We start from the raw sequence: 17,739 nt of genomic DNA, 5'->3' as shown, positions 1-17,739 counted from the left end.
GTGTGTGCGTTACAAAAATCTCACATCAAGATCTCAGCCGTCCGTGAACCGATTTGCACGATTTTAACACTAAACGAAAGCTATGACTTTGTCATTGTACGAGTTCATTTTTTTTTGCAATCGGACATTTGGTTCCAGAGATATGTGAGAAATACGAACATGAAGTGCATTTTCAGAAAACTAACAAAATAATGTCACATGAATATCTCAGCCGTCTGTAAACCATTTTGCATGATTTTATCTTTAAACGAAAGCTATGACTTTGCCATTGAACCCATTGTATTTTGTTTTTGCAATTAGACATTGGGTTCCGGAGATATCTCTGAAATACGAACATAAAGCATTAGACGTATCAACTTCACACATTGGTAAAATATGTCCCATCAAGATCTCAGTCGTCCTTGGGCCGATTTGTGCGATTTTATCTTTAAACGAAAGCTCTGTTTTTGTCATTGGACCCATTCATTTTTTTCAGCAATTGGAAATTCGGTTTCAGAGATATCTGTGAAATACGAATAAGAGACATATTTTCAGACTACTAATGAAGAATTGTCACACCAATTTCTCAGCCGTCTATGACCCGATTTGAACTCTTTTGGGCTTAAACAGAAGCTATAATATTTCCATTTAAGGCGGCAAATCAAATCTGCAGTCTTTTTGTATTTTTTCAAAATTGTTAAATTTCCAGAAATATCCTTTTTTTACCCTTCTTACACCCTAAGAAGGGTATAAAGATCGCTTGAAAAACCGACTTTTTATCCGAGGCTCGGAGACCCAAGTCGTATATACCAATCAACTCAGCTCGACGAACTGAGCACATGTATGTATGTGTGTGTGTGTGTGTGTGTGTGTGTGCGTGTGTGCGTGTGTGCGTATGTGTGTGCGTTACAAAAATCTCACATCAAGATCTCAGCCGTCCGTGGACCGATTTGCACGATTTTAACACTAAACGAAAGCTATGACTTTGTCATTGTACGAGTTCAATTTTTTTTGCAATCGGACATTTGGTTCCAGAGATATGTGAGAAATACGAACATGAAGTGCATTTTCAGAAAACTAACAAAATAATGTCACATGAATATCTCAGCCGTCTGTAAACCAATTTGCATGATTTTATCTTTAAACGAAAGCTATGACTTTGCCATTGAACCCATTGTATTTTGTTTTTGCAATTAGACATTGGGTTCCGGAGATATCTCTGAAATACGAACATAAAGCATTAGACGTATCAACTTCACACATTGGTAAAATATGTCCCATCAAGATCTCAGTCGTCCTTGGGCCGATTTGTGCGATTTTATCTTTAAACGAAAGCTCTGTTTTTGTCATTGGACCCATTCATTTTTTTCAGCAATTGGAAATTCGGTTTCAGAGATATCTGTGAAATACGAATAAGAGACATATTTTCAGACTACTAATGAAGAATTGTCACACCAATTTCTCAGCCGTCTATGACCCGATTTGAACTCTTTTGGGCTTAAACAGAAGCTGTAATATTGCCATTTAAGGCGGCAAATCAAATCTGCAGTCTTTTTGTATTTTTTAAAAATTGTTAAATTTCCAGAAATATCCCTTTTTACCCTTCTTACACCCTAAGAAGGGTATAAAGATCGCTTGAAAAACCGACTTTTTATCCGAGGCCCGGAGACCCAAGTCGTATATACCAATCAACTCAGCTCGACGAACTGAGCACATGTATGTATGGGTGTGTGTGTGTGTGCGTGTGTGCGTGTGTGCGTATGTGTGTGCGTTACAAAAATCTCACATCAAGATCTCAGCCGTCCGTGAACCGATTTGCACGATTTTAACACTAAACGAAAGCTATGACTTTGTCATTGTACGAGTTCAATTTTTTTGCAATCGGACATTTGGTTCCAGAGATATGTGAGAAATACGAACATGAAGTGCATTTTCAGAAAACTAACAAAATAATGTCACATGAATATCTCAGCCGTCTGTAAACCAATTTGCATGATTTTATCTTTAAACGAAAGCTATGACTTTGCCATTGAACCCATTGTATTTTGTTTTTGCAATTAGACATTGGGTTCCGGAGATATCTCTGAAATACGAACATAAAGCATTAGACGTATCAACTTCACACATTGGTAAAATATGTCCCATCAAGATCTCAGTCGTCCTTGGGCCGATTTGTGGGATTTTATCTTTAAACGAAAGCTCTGTTTTTGTCATTGGACCCATTCATTTTTTTCAGCAATTGGAAATTCGGTTTCAGAGATATCTGTGAAATACGAATAAGAGACATATTTTCAGACTACTAATGAAGAATTGTCACACCAATTTCTCAGCCGTCTATGACCCGATTTGAACTCTTTTGGGCTTAAACAGAAGCTGTAATATTGCCATTTAAGGCGGCAAATCAAATCTGCAGTCTTTTTGTATTTTTTAAAAATTGTTAAATTTCCAGAAATATCCCTTTTTACCCTTCTTATTACCCTTCTTACACCCTAAGAAGGGTATAAAGATCGCTTGAAAAACCGACTTTTTATCCGAGGCTCGGAGACCCAAGTCGTATATACCAATCAACTCAGCTCGACGAACTGAGCACATGTATGTATGTGTGTGTGTGCGTGTGTGCGTGTGTGCGTATGTGTGTGCGTTACAAAAATCTCACATCAAGATCTCAGCCGTCCGTGAACCGATTTTAATGAAGAATTGTCACACCAATATCTCAGCCGTCTATGACCCGATTTGAACTCTTTTGGGCTTAAACTCTTGATGGTCGGAATAAAATAGAACAGCAGTTTAACAGCAGAAAACTATTTATTAAACTTGTTCGGTGGAGAGCTTGAACAGGAATGAAAATTTGCTACAATTGTTTATTCAATAAAACTTATGTTGCTATGGAGGCCTTCGGTCTCCAAGGAGGTCATCAGCATACTTTGTTGCCGATTTACTCCAACACCCCCCCTGAATCGGTAAGTCCTAGGAGGGTCCTTAGTTCGCAGAAACGTCCAGGTTCCAGGGGTTTGGTGAACGTGTCCGCTATCTGATTTGCTGTACCAATTGCTTCAATTGTAAGTCGTCCTTGTGCTACGTGGTCGCGAAGAAAGTGGTGCTTCACATCAATGTGCTTAACACGCTTGTTCTCCGTATTGGCGGCCATTGAAATGCAGCCACGGTTGTCTTCAAAATTTTGAACGCCATATTCGGTTGGACTTGTTTGAGGTCCTGGAGGATTCCGTGCAGCCACAGCCCTTCGGAAGCCGCGGCACTCAAGGCTGCATACTCTGCTTCGCACGACGATAGCGCAACGGTTTGTTGCTTGCGGCTAGCCCAGGACACGGTGTTACCATAAACCTTGAAAATGTAGCCGCTAATAGATTTTCTATCTTCAGTGTCCGACGCCCAGTCAGCGTCTGCGTATCCGACTAATGCCTCAGCGTCCTTGTGCTGCTTGTACTGAAGTTTGAGGTTCTTCGTACCCTTCATGTACCGAACTACTCTCTTCAGCGCTTGCCAGTGAGTTTCACCAGGTTGATGTTTGAAGCGCCCCAGGTATCCAACCGCATAGCATATGTCGGGTCGGACACACAACATTGTGTACATAAGGCTGCCCAGCAACTCACGGTACGGATGCGACACAGGATTTACAGATCGCGCCGGTAGGAGACAGCCCTTCTCCATTGGAGTCTTGACGGGATTGCACTCTTGCATTCCGAACTTTGCTAGAACACGGTCCACAGCAGCTTCTTGCATCAGGGACATCTTACCGGTGGCGCTATCGTATCGGATCTTGATTCCGAGGAAGTGGTTTATACCGCCGCAGTCCGTCATCTGAAGCTTCTTGAACAGTGCACGCTTGATTTCCTGCACCAGGTTTAGCCGATCGGATGCGATCAGCAAATCGTCCACATAGATGATGATGAATACCCTCCCTCGATCGTCGATCCTGGTATACAGACAGTAGTCGTGTCGCGAACGAGTAAAGCCGAAATCCAGTAGGAGGTCGTTCAGCTTGCTGTTCCAACAGCGCGGGCTTTGCTTCAGTCCGTAGAGTGAACGTTCCAGCTTGCATACGAGGTGCGGTGGTGCCGTAATGCCTTCAGGTATGGCCATATACACATCTTCTTCCAGCTCACCGTACAGGAACGCGGTCTTCACATCGAGTTGGTGAACGTGCATCCTTCGGTGGACTGCTACAGCAAGAACGGTTCGGATTGTGGTCAACTTCGCTACGGGGAATACGTTTCGTTGTAGTCGATGCCGGCCTTCTGCAGGAATCCTTTCGCCACCAGGCGTGCCTTGTAACGAACTGGTTCGCCTCGGTCGTCTGGCTTGACTCTGAAGACCCATTTCGATTTAAGCGGAACCACGCCAGCTGGACATCTCACCAATCGCCAAACATGGTTGTCCGCCAACGACTGCAATTCTTCACCGATTGCTTGCTGCCAAAGGGTTTCGTCAGCTCGTCCAGCGATTTCCTTGTACGCCTCAGGAACATCGAAGATCAAACGCTCAGCCTCATCTCGTGCATCGGAACCGTCGAATGGTGCATTGGGAACGTTCTGTACAGCATCTGTAGAAGGAGACTGCGCGGCAGTGAAAAGTTTCCCAACCAGAAATTCTTTCAACTTACCGGGGAGTCTGCGCTCCCGTTCGCTGCGCCTCGGGGTTACCATTTCGAGGTTTGAACCACGGTCTAGTTGCGAAGGGAGCGCTCCGGTTTCGTCAACTTCGTTTTCACCCTCGTCGTTATCATCGTCAGTCAGAATGTCATCTTGTTGAGCCACGAGTGGCTGATTGGTTTGAACAGACCGCACCGGGTGGTGCACGTCTTCCTTGTCTTGATCCTCGAACTCGTACGGAACAACAACCAATGGAGCTTCATCACGGATCTCGGTGGCAAATGGAAAACTGCTCTCATCAAACTTCACATCTCTGGCAAGGAATAACTGTCTCTTCTCTTTATCCCACAGGCGGTATGCATTCGGCGCGTAGCCGATCATCACAGCAGGCTTGCTTTTTGGCTCAAGTTTTCTCCTCTGTGTCGCTGACAGCCAAGCAAATGCTTTGCATCCGAAGACACGCAATTTCTTCAGATCCGGTTTGTGACCAGTCCACATTTCGGCAGGAGTCTTCCAGCCAGATATCGCATTGGTTGGACTTCTATTCGTCAGGTACACCGCCGCTAGGACCGCTTCATTCCATAGAGTCTTCGGAACTTGGGCTTCAATAAGCATCGCACGCACCTTTTCGACGATTGTCCGATTGAACCGTTCGGACACCCCATTTTGCTGTGGTGTGTAGGTTGCGGTTAGCTCGATCAGGATCCCTTGGAAACGTAGAACGCACGCTGATCTTTGGAGCAGTACTCACCCTTGATCGACAGTCAGCTTCGAAATCGAGTGCTCCAGAGCAGCACTAGCCATGGCCTCGTATTCCTTGAATTTTTGGAACACCTCGGACTTCTTCTTGATGGGATAAGCTACTGCGAAGTGCGTGTAATCATCAATAAAGGTGACGAAGTACCGAGAACCATCCCAAGCTGCTGGTGTGATGGGACCGCACACATCGGAGTGCACTCGCTCTAGAGGTCTTGCAGCACGAGCTCTAGTACCCGTGAATGGTTCTCGGCACTGCTTTCCGAGAACACAAACATCACAGAAATCCAATTTACCTGGCTCCTCGGGAATACCTGTTACCATTCCGTGCTTAACGAGTGCTTGAATGTTCCTTTCTCCCAAATGGCCAAGTCGACGGTGCCACAGGTTACCGTTCGCAGCTCCACACATGTTGGCCGCCACAGTATCGACAAACAGATCGAGCTCGTAAAAATCGCCTGCATGGGACATCTTGCAATCAGCTCTCCTTCGTGCTTCAAGATTGCTTCCGTCTTTGAAAACGTGACATTCAGACCCGCTTTTGCCATCTTCTTCACAGACAGCAAATTCGCTCGGAGATCTGGTACGTAGAGGACATCCTTCAGGCTGATTTGATTGCCTTCTTTGTTGACGCCCTTAATCGTGCCTCGGTGCCAGGAAACCAGAGATTGGTCATCTTTCGCCACGTTGATTATGACGGGTTGCTTCAGCTTCGTGAGATCGGCGAAACAGTGGTTCACGTTCACAAGATGGTCGGTGGCTCCAGAATCCAGCTTGAAGGACACCACACCATCGTCCTGTGTGCGAACGCACTTTCCGGTCATGAAAACCACCGCCTTACCTCCGGAAGCAGCGTTAGCTTCAGCATGCACATCCGTCTTCAACTTCACGCGACAGTCCTTGGCCTTGTGTCCCTTCTTCTGACAGCGGTTGCACTTTCCGGTAAACTTACCAGGTTTCTGCTTCGATCCTTGGAATGCTGATGGTTTCTCTTGAGAGTTGACTACCCGGTCGGTTTTCTTGAGTTCCTCGGCAAGAAGGCGCTCGCGAACAACATCCAGCTTCAAATTATCTTCACCAAGATTTTCCAACGCAGTAACCAACGGATCGAACGATTCGGGAAGGGTGGCAAACAGCTGGGACACAACATCGTTTTCTTCAAGCTTCGCCCCGGCCAGCTTCAGTTGTCGGATCAGCTCTTCGAATGTCTTCAGGTGATCTTTCACGGATGAACCCTCAGCCATTTGCAGCTTCGCAAGTTGCTTTCTGACGAATGTCTGCGACGAGACGGACTTCTTGGCGTAGACGGCTTCAAGGCTGCTCCAAACTTCCTTTGCCGTCTCCTTGTCCCGGACAAGATCCAGCAGATCGTCATGGATAAATGAGATCAGCAGGTACGCCGCTTTACCGTCTTCTTCCTGGAACTTCGCAAGCTCGGCCGGTTCCGCTGGAGGATCCTTCTTGATGACATCCAATAGCTTCACGGACTTCAAATACTTCTCCACTCGAAAACGCCAATTGTCAAAGCCGGTGCCCGAGAACAACGGGATCCCGTGGACCGAATCCTTGCGTGAGTCGCCCATAACCTCTTGATGGTCGGAATAAAATAGAACAGCAGTTTAACAGCAGAAAACTATTTATTAAACTTGTTCGGTGGAGAGCTTGAACAGGAATGAAAATTTGCTACAATTGTTTATTCAATAAAACTTATGTTGCTATGGAGGCCTTCGGTCTCCAAGGAGGTCATCAGCATACTTTGTTGCCGATTTACTCCAACATAAACAGAAGCTGTAATATTGCCATTTAAGGCGGCAAATCAAATCTGCAGTCTTTTTGTATTTTTTAAAATTGTTAAATTTCCAGAAATATCCCTTTTACCCTTCTTACACCCTAAGAAGGGTATAAAGATCGCTTGAAAAACTGACTTTTATCCGAGGCTCGGAGACCCAAGTCGTATATACCAATCAACTCAGCTCGACGAACTGAGCACATGTATGTATGTGTGTGTGTGTGCGTGTGTGCGTGTGTGCGTATGTGTGTGCGTTACAAAAATCTCACATCAAGATCTCAGCCGTCCGTGAACCGATTTGCACGATTTTAACACTAAACGAAAGCTATGACTTTGTCATTGTACGAGTTCAATTTTTTTTGCAATCGGACATTTGGTTCCAGAGATATGTGAGAAATACGAACATGAAGTGCATTTTCAGAAAACTAACAAAATAATGTCACATGAATATCTCAGCCGTCTGTAAACCAATTTGCATGATTTTATCTTTAAACGAAAGCTATGACTTTGCCATTGAACCCATTGTATTTTGTTTTTGCAATTAGACATTGGGTTCCGGAGATATCTCTGAAATACGAACATAAAGCATTAGACGTATCAACTTCACACATTGGTAAAATATGTCCCATCAAGATCTCAGTCGTCCTTGGGCCGATTTGTGCGATTTTATCTTCAAACGAAAGCTCTGTTTTTGTCATTGGACCCATTCATTTTTTTCAGCAATTGGAAATTCGGTTTCAGAGATATCTGTGAAATACGAATAAGAGACATATTTTCAGACTACTAATGAAGAATTGTCACACCAATTTCTCAGCCGTCTATGACCCGATTTGAACTCTTTTGGGCTTAAACAGAAGCTGTAATATTGCCATTTAAGGCGGCAAATCAAATCTGCAGTCTTTTGTATTTTTAAAAATTGTTAAATTTCCAGAAATATCCCTTTTTTATTTTGAAATCGTTAAAAGCATGATAATATCAGTTATTTTACATTCAATTGAAGGTCATATGCATAGAAATTGTAATATGCACTGGGCACACACAACCATTCAAAAGTGTAAGAAGGGTTGCGTTCACTGTAGGTGGATTAAGTCGGGTTTTAAAACATGAAGACGTATAATACATAGCTTCATGGCTACTTGGGGTAATTGGTCCTTAGACGTTAGAACGGAACGTTGACGAAAACAGTAGAATTGGCAGACTACTGAGTTTCAGGGGATTTGGGAACTTTGCCGCCCATTTGAAAATACATGGGGGACCAAATACCGTGTCACGTTTTCCGAATTTTAAACCAGCCGTCCCTCCTTAGCCGTGCGGTAAGACGCGCGGCTACAAAGCAAGACCATGCTGAGGGTGGCTGGGTTCGATTCCCGGTGCCGGTCTAGGCAATTTTCGGATTGGAAATCGTCTCGACTTCCCTGGGCATAAAAGTATCATCGTGCTAGCTGTAGTGAAGAGAATCGAATAAATAAACTTTTGTTAAATATCACAGTTAATAGCGACTAACATATTTTATTTATCTGAAATATAATTTTGTATTATGATATCACCTAAATCATTAATGTAATGTATTCAAATATATATGCATATATGTGTACATATTCGACCAAATCAATGAAATTAAATAAAACAAATCAGAATGATTGATTACCGTTTTACACTACATAGCATGGTCCTGCTACATGATCTATCTAGTTACCGTTGAGTTAGATCAAAGATCATTCTTCAAACCGTTTTTGCGACTGAAGGTCGTGTTTGTTTGGTTGTCAAGGACTGAAAAGCAAATCGGCTGAAAATTTCAAGATCCGCCGAAAACCAATTTTAGTTTACCACATTGGCGCAATCGACGACGCTCAAATGTAAGTATAAAAAGCGTTTTGAACGGCTTTCTAATCCGGCGACTGCCAGAGGAAATCAACGTAAAAAAAAAGCGTATTTCAATAAATGCTTGCGTAAGGCCAAGCAATGGGTACTAAAAAAAAAAAAAAAAGCTTGCGTGCGGTCAAGTGAAAACAAAAATGCTTGCGAGAGGACAAGCGATTGATACAAAATGGCAAAAAAAAAAAAAACAACTTGCGAGAGGACAAGTGAAGGCCTTGGCCTATAATAATTACTTGCGAAAGGTCAAGTTCTTGAAAATGCGAAATTCATGTTCAAATGGTTGTATACAATTTCAGTTCAAATTGGATACTATTATCAGCCCGATCTAACTTCACCCACAGATTAGATGCTTGAAACATCTAATGTGAAAATCATCAGGCATGAATTAGGATCTAAATTGAAATGAATTGAAATAATAATTTGGAATTGGAAATAGAGTTATATGATATTACGTCGGTAAAGTTGAATTGGATTCGCTTTGGATTGAATATGGAATAGCTATAAATGCAAAAAAAAAAAGAAAAATAGAATTGCATTTCGATTGAAGTAATTATCCCTTTTGATTCCTATCTCTTTTGATGTAGATGCTTGAAACATCTGGTTTTTCAACTTGGAAGGAATTTGGATTAAATTACTTTAATGAATTACAATTCAAGATAGATAGTTGCATAATAAGAGCATAAAAGACTGATCAGATTTTGAAACAACTTCATTGTTTACAGGGATAAACATTCGAAATCTTCCAAGAAGGGAGTCAAATCAACAAAAAATAAGGAGATTGAAACACTTCGGAGTGATCTGAGCGCAGAGAAAGCTAGATGTCTAGTGCTGGAAGAAGAGTTGCGTCACTTGCGTGCTGGTCAGGCTAACGTGGACGTAGTTAACAGTAGCGTTATAGAGGAAGAATGGGAGCCCCTGGATGAACAACCTTTAAGCGAGTACGACAGTGTTGGATTCCAACAAGCGCTTGGCCCTACAAGTACTAGACGGATGGATACTCCAGGTCAAATGAATGCCAGCGAAAACTCTCGGTTTATGTCATCGGTTACACAGCTTTCTTTGTCGTCCATAAACATTCCGGAATGTAAGCCTCTGGATGGCGATGAAGAGATTTTTCGTTATTCTTATGAAGCATGGAAGGAGCTTTTAGAAGATACCATGAGGCTTGCTGGCGTCGAAGATGACCGTACGAAGTTCACCATATTTAAAATTAAAGCAGGAGCCCGTCTGCTACAAATCTTTCGAAACACCAAATCTCAGGCCGGTTTTCCTAATCCGGAAACCGAGCCATTTGCAAACGCAATGTACCGATTGAAATCATACTTCGGATCGGGCTCTGATGTAATGTTCCAACGGCGGAAATTGGCCCTTATGATGCAGAAACCGGAAGAGACTAGCCTCGCCTTCATCACCCGTGTCGGGGCTACGGCAAGACTTTGCGAGTACGACGAAGAAAAAGAAATGGAGGAAATAGTGGGTGCCGTCGCGGCACATGCTGTCAGCAAGGAGGTACGAGTAGCAGCATTAAAAATGTTAAACCGAAAGGGATCCTTCTCTAACCTAGTCGACAAAGTGAGGGAAATCGACGCGATTCAGATGAACGAGGAATATTTCAAGCTCAAATATCAGAAGACAGAACCTGCAATGGTGGCACCGGTGAGGGCTGCCTATCCGGCGTACAGTCAACCACCTTTTCAACGTCCTGGCTCACAAGGTGGAAAGCTTCAGAACATAGGTTCTCGAAGGCGAGACTCTCGATTTAATCCAATGAGGACGTCTCGTAATGCGGAAGGTCAGAACTCGTTTCGTCGTGGATTCCATGATCAAACGATAAGCACATCGGACCGATGCTGGCGGTGCAACAGTGTGTACCATCTTGCATCAGAATGCAATGCGGCACACAAGGTGTGTATTGGATGCGGACGAAAGGGACACATAAGAAGAGCCTGTAATAGCCTGGAGCGTAGACCCGCTCAATACAAAGAACGATTGGAAAACAGCAAATCACCAGAAACTAAACCGTCGACATCCGCGGCGGTGAACAAAGTTGAAGTTGAAACGGAGAATAATGAAGATCGTTCTGAAGTGAGTGAGAATATGAATATTTGATTACTCTTCTGGAGATCCCATTATGACACGCATAATCATTCATTTATAAACATTAATCGATTGAATTCAAATACGATATTAAAAACTATTCAGATTTTTAGTGAAATAAAAAACATAATAGTACTATAGTTTGCCCACAAGTTTCTATTGAATATGACGTGACATATGGGCCCGAATATTATATTGGAATTTTTGAATTTCAGTTCACTATTTTCTTTAATAGATCGATAATCAAGAACTGGAACAAGTGGACTTAATGACAGTAAACTATAACAACCCGAGCCGAAAAGATGGAATTATTTCAGCAAAAGTAGCAGGTATGCCTTGCGAATTTCTGATAGATTCAGGGGCACAAGTGAATACGTTTACTGAAAACTCTTTCAAGCGGCTTTTGGCTGACGATCACTTCAAACACGAGGTTCTCAACATTAAAAAAGGGTCAGACCGTTCACTGAGAGCGTATGCAACCACCAATGAGATATCGGTGTCTGCTACATTCGAGGCGGAATTATTCATATCAGAGGATAGGCCAGTGTATACTGAAAAGTTTTATGTTGTCAAGGAAGCAAAGGCATTGTTGAGTAGATCGACCGCTACTAGGTACAGCGTGTTGTTATTAGGGATGGATGTTCCAATATCATCTAGAGAATCAAAACGATTATCAGATACTGTTCATGGGATCGCATCAGTAATTTCTTGCGAACCTTTCCCAAAGTTTAATGTACCACCGGTGAAAATATTTTATGATACATCGAAACCACCAAGTAGACACGTGTATCTAAACATTCCGCAAGCTGTAAAACCTCTAGTGGAAGAGCGGCTTCAGCACCTAATATCTGCAAACATAATTGAACGAGTTACGAATGATATGGACACAAGTTTCTGTTCATCACTAGTAGTAGTTCCAAAGGGAAAGGAAGACATACGCCTAGTAATCGACCTCAGGGGACCTAACCGCCACATTTATCGATCCCCATTCGCCATGCCAACTCTAGAATCAATAGCAGCGAAACTCGATGGAGCCAAGTGGTTCAGTACAATTGACTTGACCAATGCTTTTTTTCACATCGAGCTTGATAGCGATTCCCGACATCTTACAAATTTCTTCACGGAATTTGGAATGTTTAGGTGTGTCCGTTTACCTTTCGGACTCTGTAACGCACCGGACGTATTCCAGGAAGTAATGCAGAGAAATGTACTAGCTGGTTGTAAGGGACAAGTCAACTACCTAGATGATGTTCTTGTTTTTGGTCAAACTAAGGAAGAACATGACGCAAATTTGGCAGCTGTCTTATCCTGCCTCGAGAACAATAACGTCAAACTTAATAAAGCTAAATGCGTCTTTGGTAGACAATCTGTGAACTTTATCGGATTTGTCTTCACTTCAAATGGTTGGGAGATTCAAGATGAAAAAATTGATGCTATCAAGAACTTTAGAACACCTATTACATGCGCAGAAGTCAAGAGCTTCCTGGGACTAGTTACGTATGTGGACAGATTCATCCGTAACAGAGCAGATAAAACGCAACATTTGCGTGCTTTAGCGAACGCTACCCATTTTGTGTGGACGGAAGCAGAACAACGTGAATTTTTAAAGCTTAAAAATGAAGCGTTGCAATCTATCAAGCGGTTGGGATACTATAATCCTATGGATAAAATTGAATTATTTGTTGACGCCTCACCCGTTGGGCTGGGTGCTGTTCTAGTGCAGCTTAACGAGCATGATATACCAAGAATTATAGCTTGTGCATCAAAAGCATTGACCAGCACGGAACAACGTTACCCCCATACCCAAAAGGAAGCATTAGCAGTCGTCTGGGGCGTGGAACGTTTTTCAACATATCTTCTTAGCAAGTCATTCACTATTCGCACTGACGCTGAGGCTAATGAGTACATATTCAGTAGTTCACATCGTTTGGGAAAACGGGCAATTTCGCGAGCGGAGTCTTGGGCACTAAGGCTGCAGCCTTACGACTATAGTATCAAAAGAGTTTCTGGAAACGACAACGTGGCTGATACACTTTCTCGGTTGGTGCGACAAACGCAAGATCCGGTTCCCTTCGAAGAAGACGATGACGAAAGCCATTTCCTGTATTCTTTGGATGTGGGAAATATGGAAATATCTTGGAGTGATATTGAACTATGTTCCGAAAAAGATAATGAACTTGAACTTGTCCGTGAAGCTTTACAAAATGACGTATGGCCTGACGCATTACGAAAATATGAAGCACAGAAAAAGAATTTGCACTATCTTGGTTGCACCATATTCAAGGATAATCGAGTCATATTACCATTGACACTTCGGCTGAAGGCAATGAAAGCTGCTCATAGTGGACACGCTGGAGAGGTTGCGATGAAACGCATAATGCGGGAATTTTTTTGGTGGCCCAGAATGTCAGCGGAGGTCGAACGATTTGTAAAAGGATGCGAGACATGCATTAGGCTGTCTAAAAAGAATCCTCCTATGCCATTATCCAGCAGAATTCTACCAAGCGGCCCCTGGGAAATATTACAGATCGATTTTCTGTCCCTACCAAACATCGGTTCAGGAGAATTTCTAATTGTCACAGATACCTATTCACGTCACCTAACTGTTTCTGAAATGAAGAATATCAGCGCTGAAAGTACCAATGCGGCACTATGCAACATTTTCCAACTTTGGGGCTGCCCGCTAATAATTCAAGTAAGATTTTAGTATTGTGTTAATGTTCGTGAATTACACCAACTTTTTTATTTTTTTAAACAGAGCGACAATGGACCTCCCTTTCAAAGTTTTGCATTTGTTAAGTTCTGGGAGGAAAAAGGTGTGAAGATACGAAAGTCGATTCCTCTCAGCCCACAATCAAATGGGTTGGTTGAGCGTCAGAACCAAGGGATTATAAAGGCTATGGCGGCATCACGAATCGATGGTACCAACTGGAAGGTAGCACTACAAAAATATATCCATAGTCATAACAATCTAGTACCCCACGCTCGGCTAGGAGTAACACCATTCGAGCTCATGGTTGGCTGGAAGTATCGAGGAACATTTCCGAGTCTATGGGGACCTGAAAGATCAAGAGGAATCGATCAAGAAGATTTACAAGAACGTGACGCTGAATCAAAGTTGATTAGCAAGAAGTATTCAGATACGGCCAATCATGCAAAAGAATCAAATATTAGCATAGGAGATTCAGTGCTACTAGCACAAAGCAAGAAAGAGAAATGTGATCCTACTTTCACTTCCGAGCGGTTCAAAGTTGTGGCAAAGGATGGAGCAAAAACTGTAGTTGTCAGTAGCAGCGGTGTTCAATACACGCGTAACGTACAAGACCTCAAGATCGCACCTTTAAATACAGATGAAATGGATTTTGAATGTGAATTGGCAAATGACTTGGAAACAACATCAATGGACCTTGATTCAGAACCAATATCAAGTATTCCGAATACAGTGAGCACACGTAACTTGAGAGAACGAACGAAAATCAAAAACCTTTAAGGTATGATAAAAACTATATGTATTCCGTATTTTCTTAGAGTACAGGCAAGATGAGATGTAGTGAAGAGAATCGAATAAATAAACTTTTGTTAAATATCACAGTTAATAGCGACTAACATATTTTATTTATCTGAAATATAATTTTGTATTATGATATCACCTAAATCATTAATGTAATGTATTCAAATATATATGCATATATGTGTACATATTCGACCAAATCAATGAAATTAAATAAAACAAATCAGAATGATTGATTACCGTTTTACACTACATAGCATGGTCCTGCTACATGATCTATCTAGTTACCGTTGAGTTAGATCAAAGATCATTCTTCAAACCGTTTTTGCGACTGAAGGTCGTGTTTGTTTGGTTGTCAAGGACTGAAAAGCAAATCGGCTGAAAATTTCAAGATCCGCCGAAAACCAATTTTAGTTTACCACATACACATGCAAAAATGGTAACCTGGCTTAGAAACCTCGCAGTTAATAACTGTGGAAGTGCTTAATGAACACTAAGCTGCGAGGCGGCACTGTCCCAGTGGGATGTAATGCCAATAAGAAGAAGAAGAAGAAACCAGCCGTAACGGTCAAATCCGAGACCGTCGCGTTACGTTCCATTGCATTCCGGGTTTGAGTGTGAGGGTGCGGCCAGAGTAGACGCGAAAAGCGAAGCGTCCATACGATTTGACAGCTCCTTATTATTAGTTGTTATTCCTTTGTGTGCAATTTTCGCGCGGCGTCGCGTAGACGCGTCTACTCTGGCAGGCACCTGATGGTGATCAACACTAATATTTGACATGGGAGGAAATGAAACAAATTTTTAAACGAATGTGTAAAAATAGGTATATGAATAAGGATGAACACCTTGATTTAATTTGAAAGCTGTTCCCAATAAAACAAAATGCATGGGTGCTTGTCTACTTTACGTTACATAGAATTTATCATTCGGTGCATTACAATAGTGAGCAGACGACCACGTAACGTGTTTTCAACGCCAGGTTCACGCAGTGTTAAAAAGGCGCTTCATGAAAACCTAACATGTGCTTCATTTCGCACCTTATACGTATACATCATAGTGCATAAGAAAGACTCCTTCACCACTATTATTTCTTTTATTATATTATTTACAGGTGAAATTGTTGAGTGGACATCCGTACGAAAGGGGTCTTGTAAATACAGCTTATGTGGCGAGTGTGGCAGAATATGTTCTGAGATGATTAGATAAGCTATATTAGAGAATAAATCAAATTTAACAAATAATTTTTAGTATTGGCTTATTTTATTATAAACTGAGGAAAAACCAAATATTATCCTACTGAAGTTGGTGAAATAATATTACACATATTACAATACAGTAATCTTATAATTACGTTCAATTCCGATTAACAGCTGAATCGCTGAAAAATCTTACTATTTATCGTCTTTGCTGATTATAATCAAACCCCAAATGATCGCATTTTTTTTATTCTTTATTAAAGTGATTTTTTATGTATCTATAAGTTCATCACTGAAATGATCGCATACAACCTCGCATACAACAAGAATGAAGATAAACCAATGATTCATGGTAAAATTGCTTGGCAAAAATACATGCAAAAGTTGATGTTTTTGAATGCACAGCAAAAAAAGTTGTTGAATATTACATCGAAATCGCTGCAACCAACTGAATCCATCGGTTATTGAATATTACACAACACGATGTACTCTAGAGCTTGCTGTGTAATAAACAGTAGCGATGTAATTTCTTCCGACGTACTGAGTAAAACGACGTAATCAAAGCGATGTAGATGAATGCAACGTAAAGCAACCCGATATGCATGGTAGGAAATGTGAATTCATTTATTTTGGTGATTTAATGTTCATAAGATGCTATTTTCAGTTTTTTAAACATATTTTTTTATTATTCAAATTTGCTCACATATTTTTTTTTCACAGGACTCGAACAAAGGAAATTCATTTATCCCAATCTTTAGGGTTTTTCCCATACAGCTATTGACGCACATAACGATACTCTTCAGCGGATTAGAATCTATCATTGTTCGCCGACTAGAAGCCTAGACAGATGGGTTCTTATGAGAAGCCGCTATCAGCCCGTTTTATTAGTTGTCCATACGCAGCAAAATCAGCCAGGGGCAGCAAGTCATCTAAACACGAACCTCTGATTTAGTGAACTGGTGTGGCGACAGGTGTGTAGCTCCTCACTTGAAACTCGCAGGTTTCGGACGAATAACCATGTTGCACCTTTGAAACCGAGCGACACGGAAATCGATGATCTAGGAGAACTTCGAATGCTGAAAAAGAGAAAAAAAAGAAGTTCAGCGGGGTTGGTGAGGGAAGATAGATATTTGTGATATCGATAAACTTCTGGAATTCAAATTGAACTCCATTCTGAATCAAAGGCGATTCCCTTCAAGATCAACGAATCCTTTGGGAATACCAAAATAAAAAATCCTTTGGAAATTACGAATTGAATTCTCCGGGGGCTCCGATTCACTCCCAAATTCCCAGATCCCAAATTCTCCATGGATTCCGAAGGAACTCTTTCAAGGATTCCAAAGGAACTTCTTCGTGGATTCCATATCCATTCCAATCTATCAAGGATTCCTAAAGAACTCCTTCGGAATTCCGAAGAAACTTTTTCGGATATACCGAAGGAACTCCATTAAAGATTCCGAAGCAGCTGCTTCGGGGATTCCGATAGAATTTCTTCGGAGATTCCGAAGGTACTTCTTCGAGGTATCCAAATGATATTCATCGGGGATTCCAAAAAGAATCATCTGGGTTTTTAAAATGTATCCTCCGGGGACTCCAAGAGAACTCTTTCGGGATTTCCAAAGGGACTCTTTCGAGGATTCCAAATTTTTTTTTGATTTTTTTATTGTAAAGATACATAACAACCCCCCTTTTTTATTGTAAAAGTCCCATTTACCATTCATTTTATCGTGGAAAACCATTATTTCTCATGTGATTTTATTGTCAAAATTCCATTATATTCAATGGTAAAAACTATGTTTTAAATGGTGTTGTAACAATAAAATTTATGATATTTTTTATCCGAGACTCCTTCGGAAAATCCATAGGAAATCCTTCGAAAATCCATAAGAACTCCTTCGGAATTAAGACGGAACTTCTTCGGGG

The 17,739-nt window shown here is 41.7% G+C and overlaps 1 protein-coding gene across 1 annotated transcript; it reads left to right on the top strand.

Moving 5' to 3' along the window:
• The first annotated feature begins 8,854 nt into the window (after nucleotides 1-8,854).
• Nucleotides 8,855-11,218, top strand: LOC134213909 (uncharacterized). The gene is made up of 2 exons (XM_062693378.1): nucleotides 8,855-8,990; nucleotides 9,735-11,218. Coding segments are annotated over exons 1-2 (1,389 nt in total). The 5' UTR covers nucleotides 8,855-8,988; the 3' UTR covers nucleotides 11,122-11,218.
• Nucleotides 11,219-17,739: the final 6,521 nt, after the last annotated feature.

This window comes from Armigeres subalbatus, chromosome 2 (genome assembly GCF_024139115.2).
Source record: "Armigeres subalbatus isolate Guangzhou_Male chromosome 2, GZ_Asu_2, whole genome shotgun sequence".
In the NCBI taxonomy this organism is placed as follows: domain Eukaryota; kingdom Metazoa; phylum Arthropoda; class Insecta; order Diptera; family Culicidae; genus Armigeres; species Armigeres subalbatus.
This window is presented reverse-complemented; position numbering and strand designations above follow the sequence as displayed.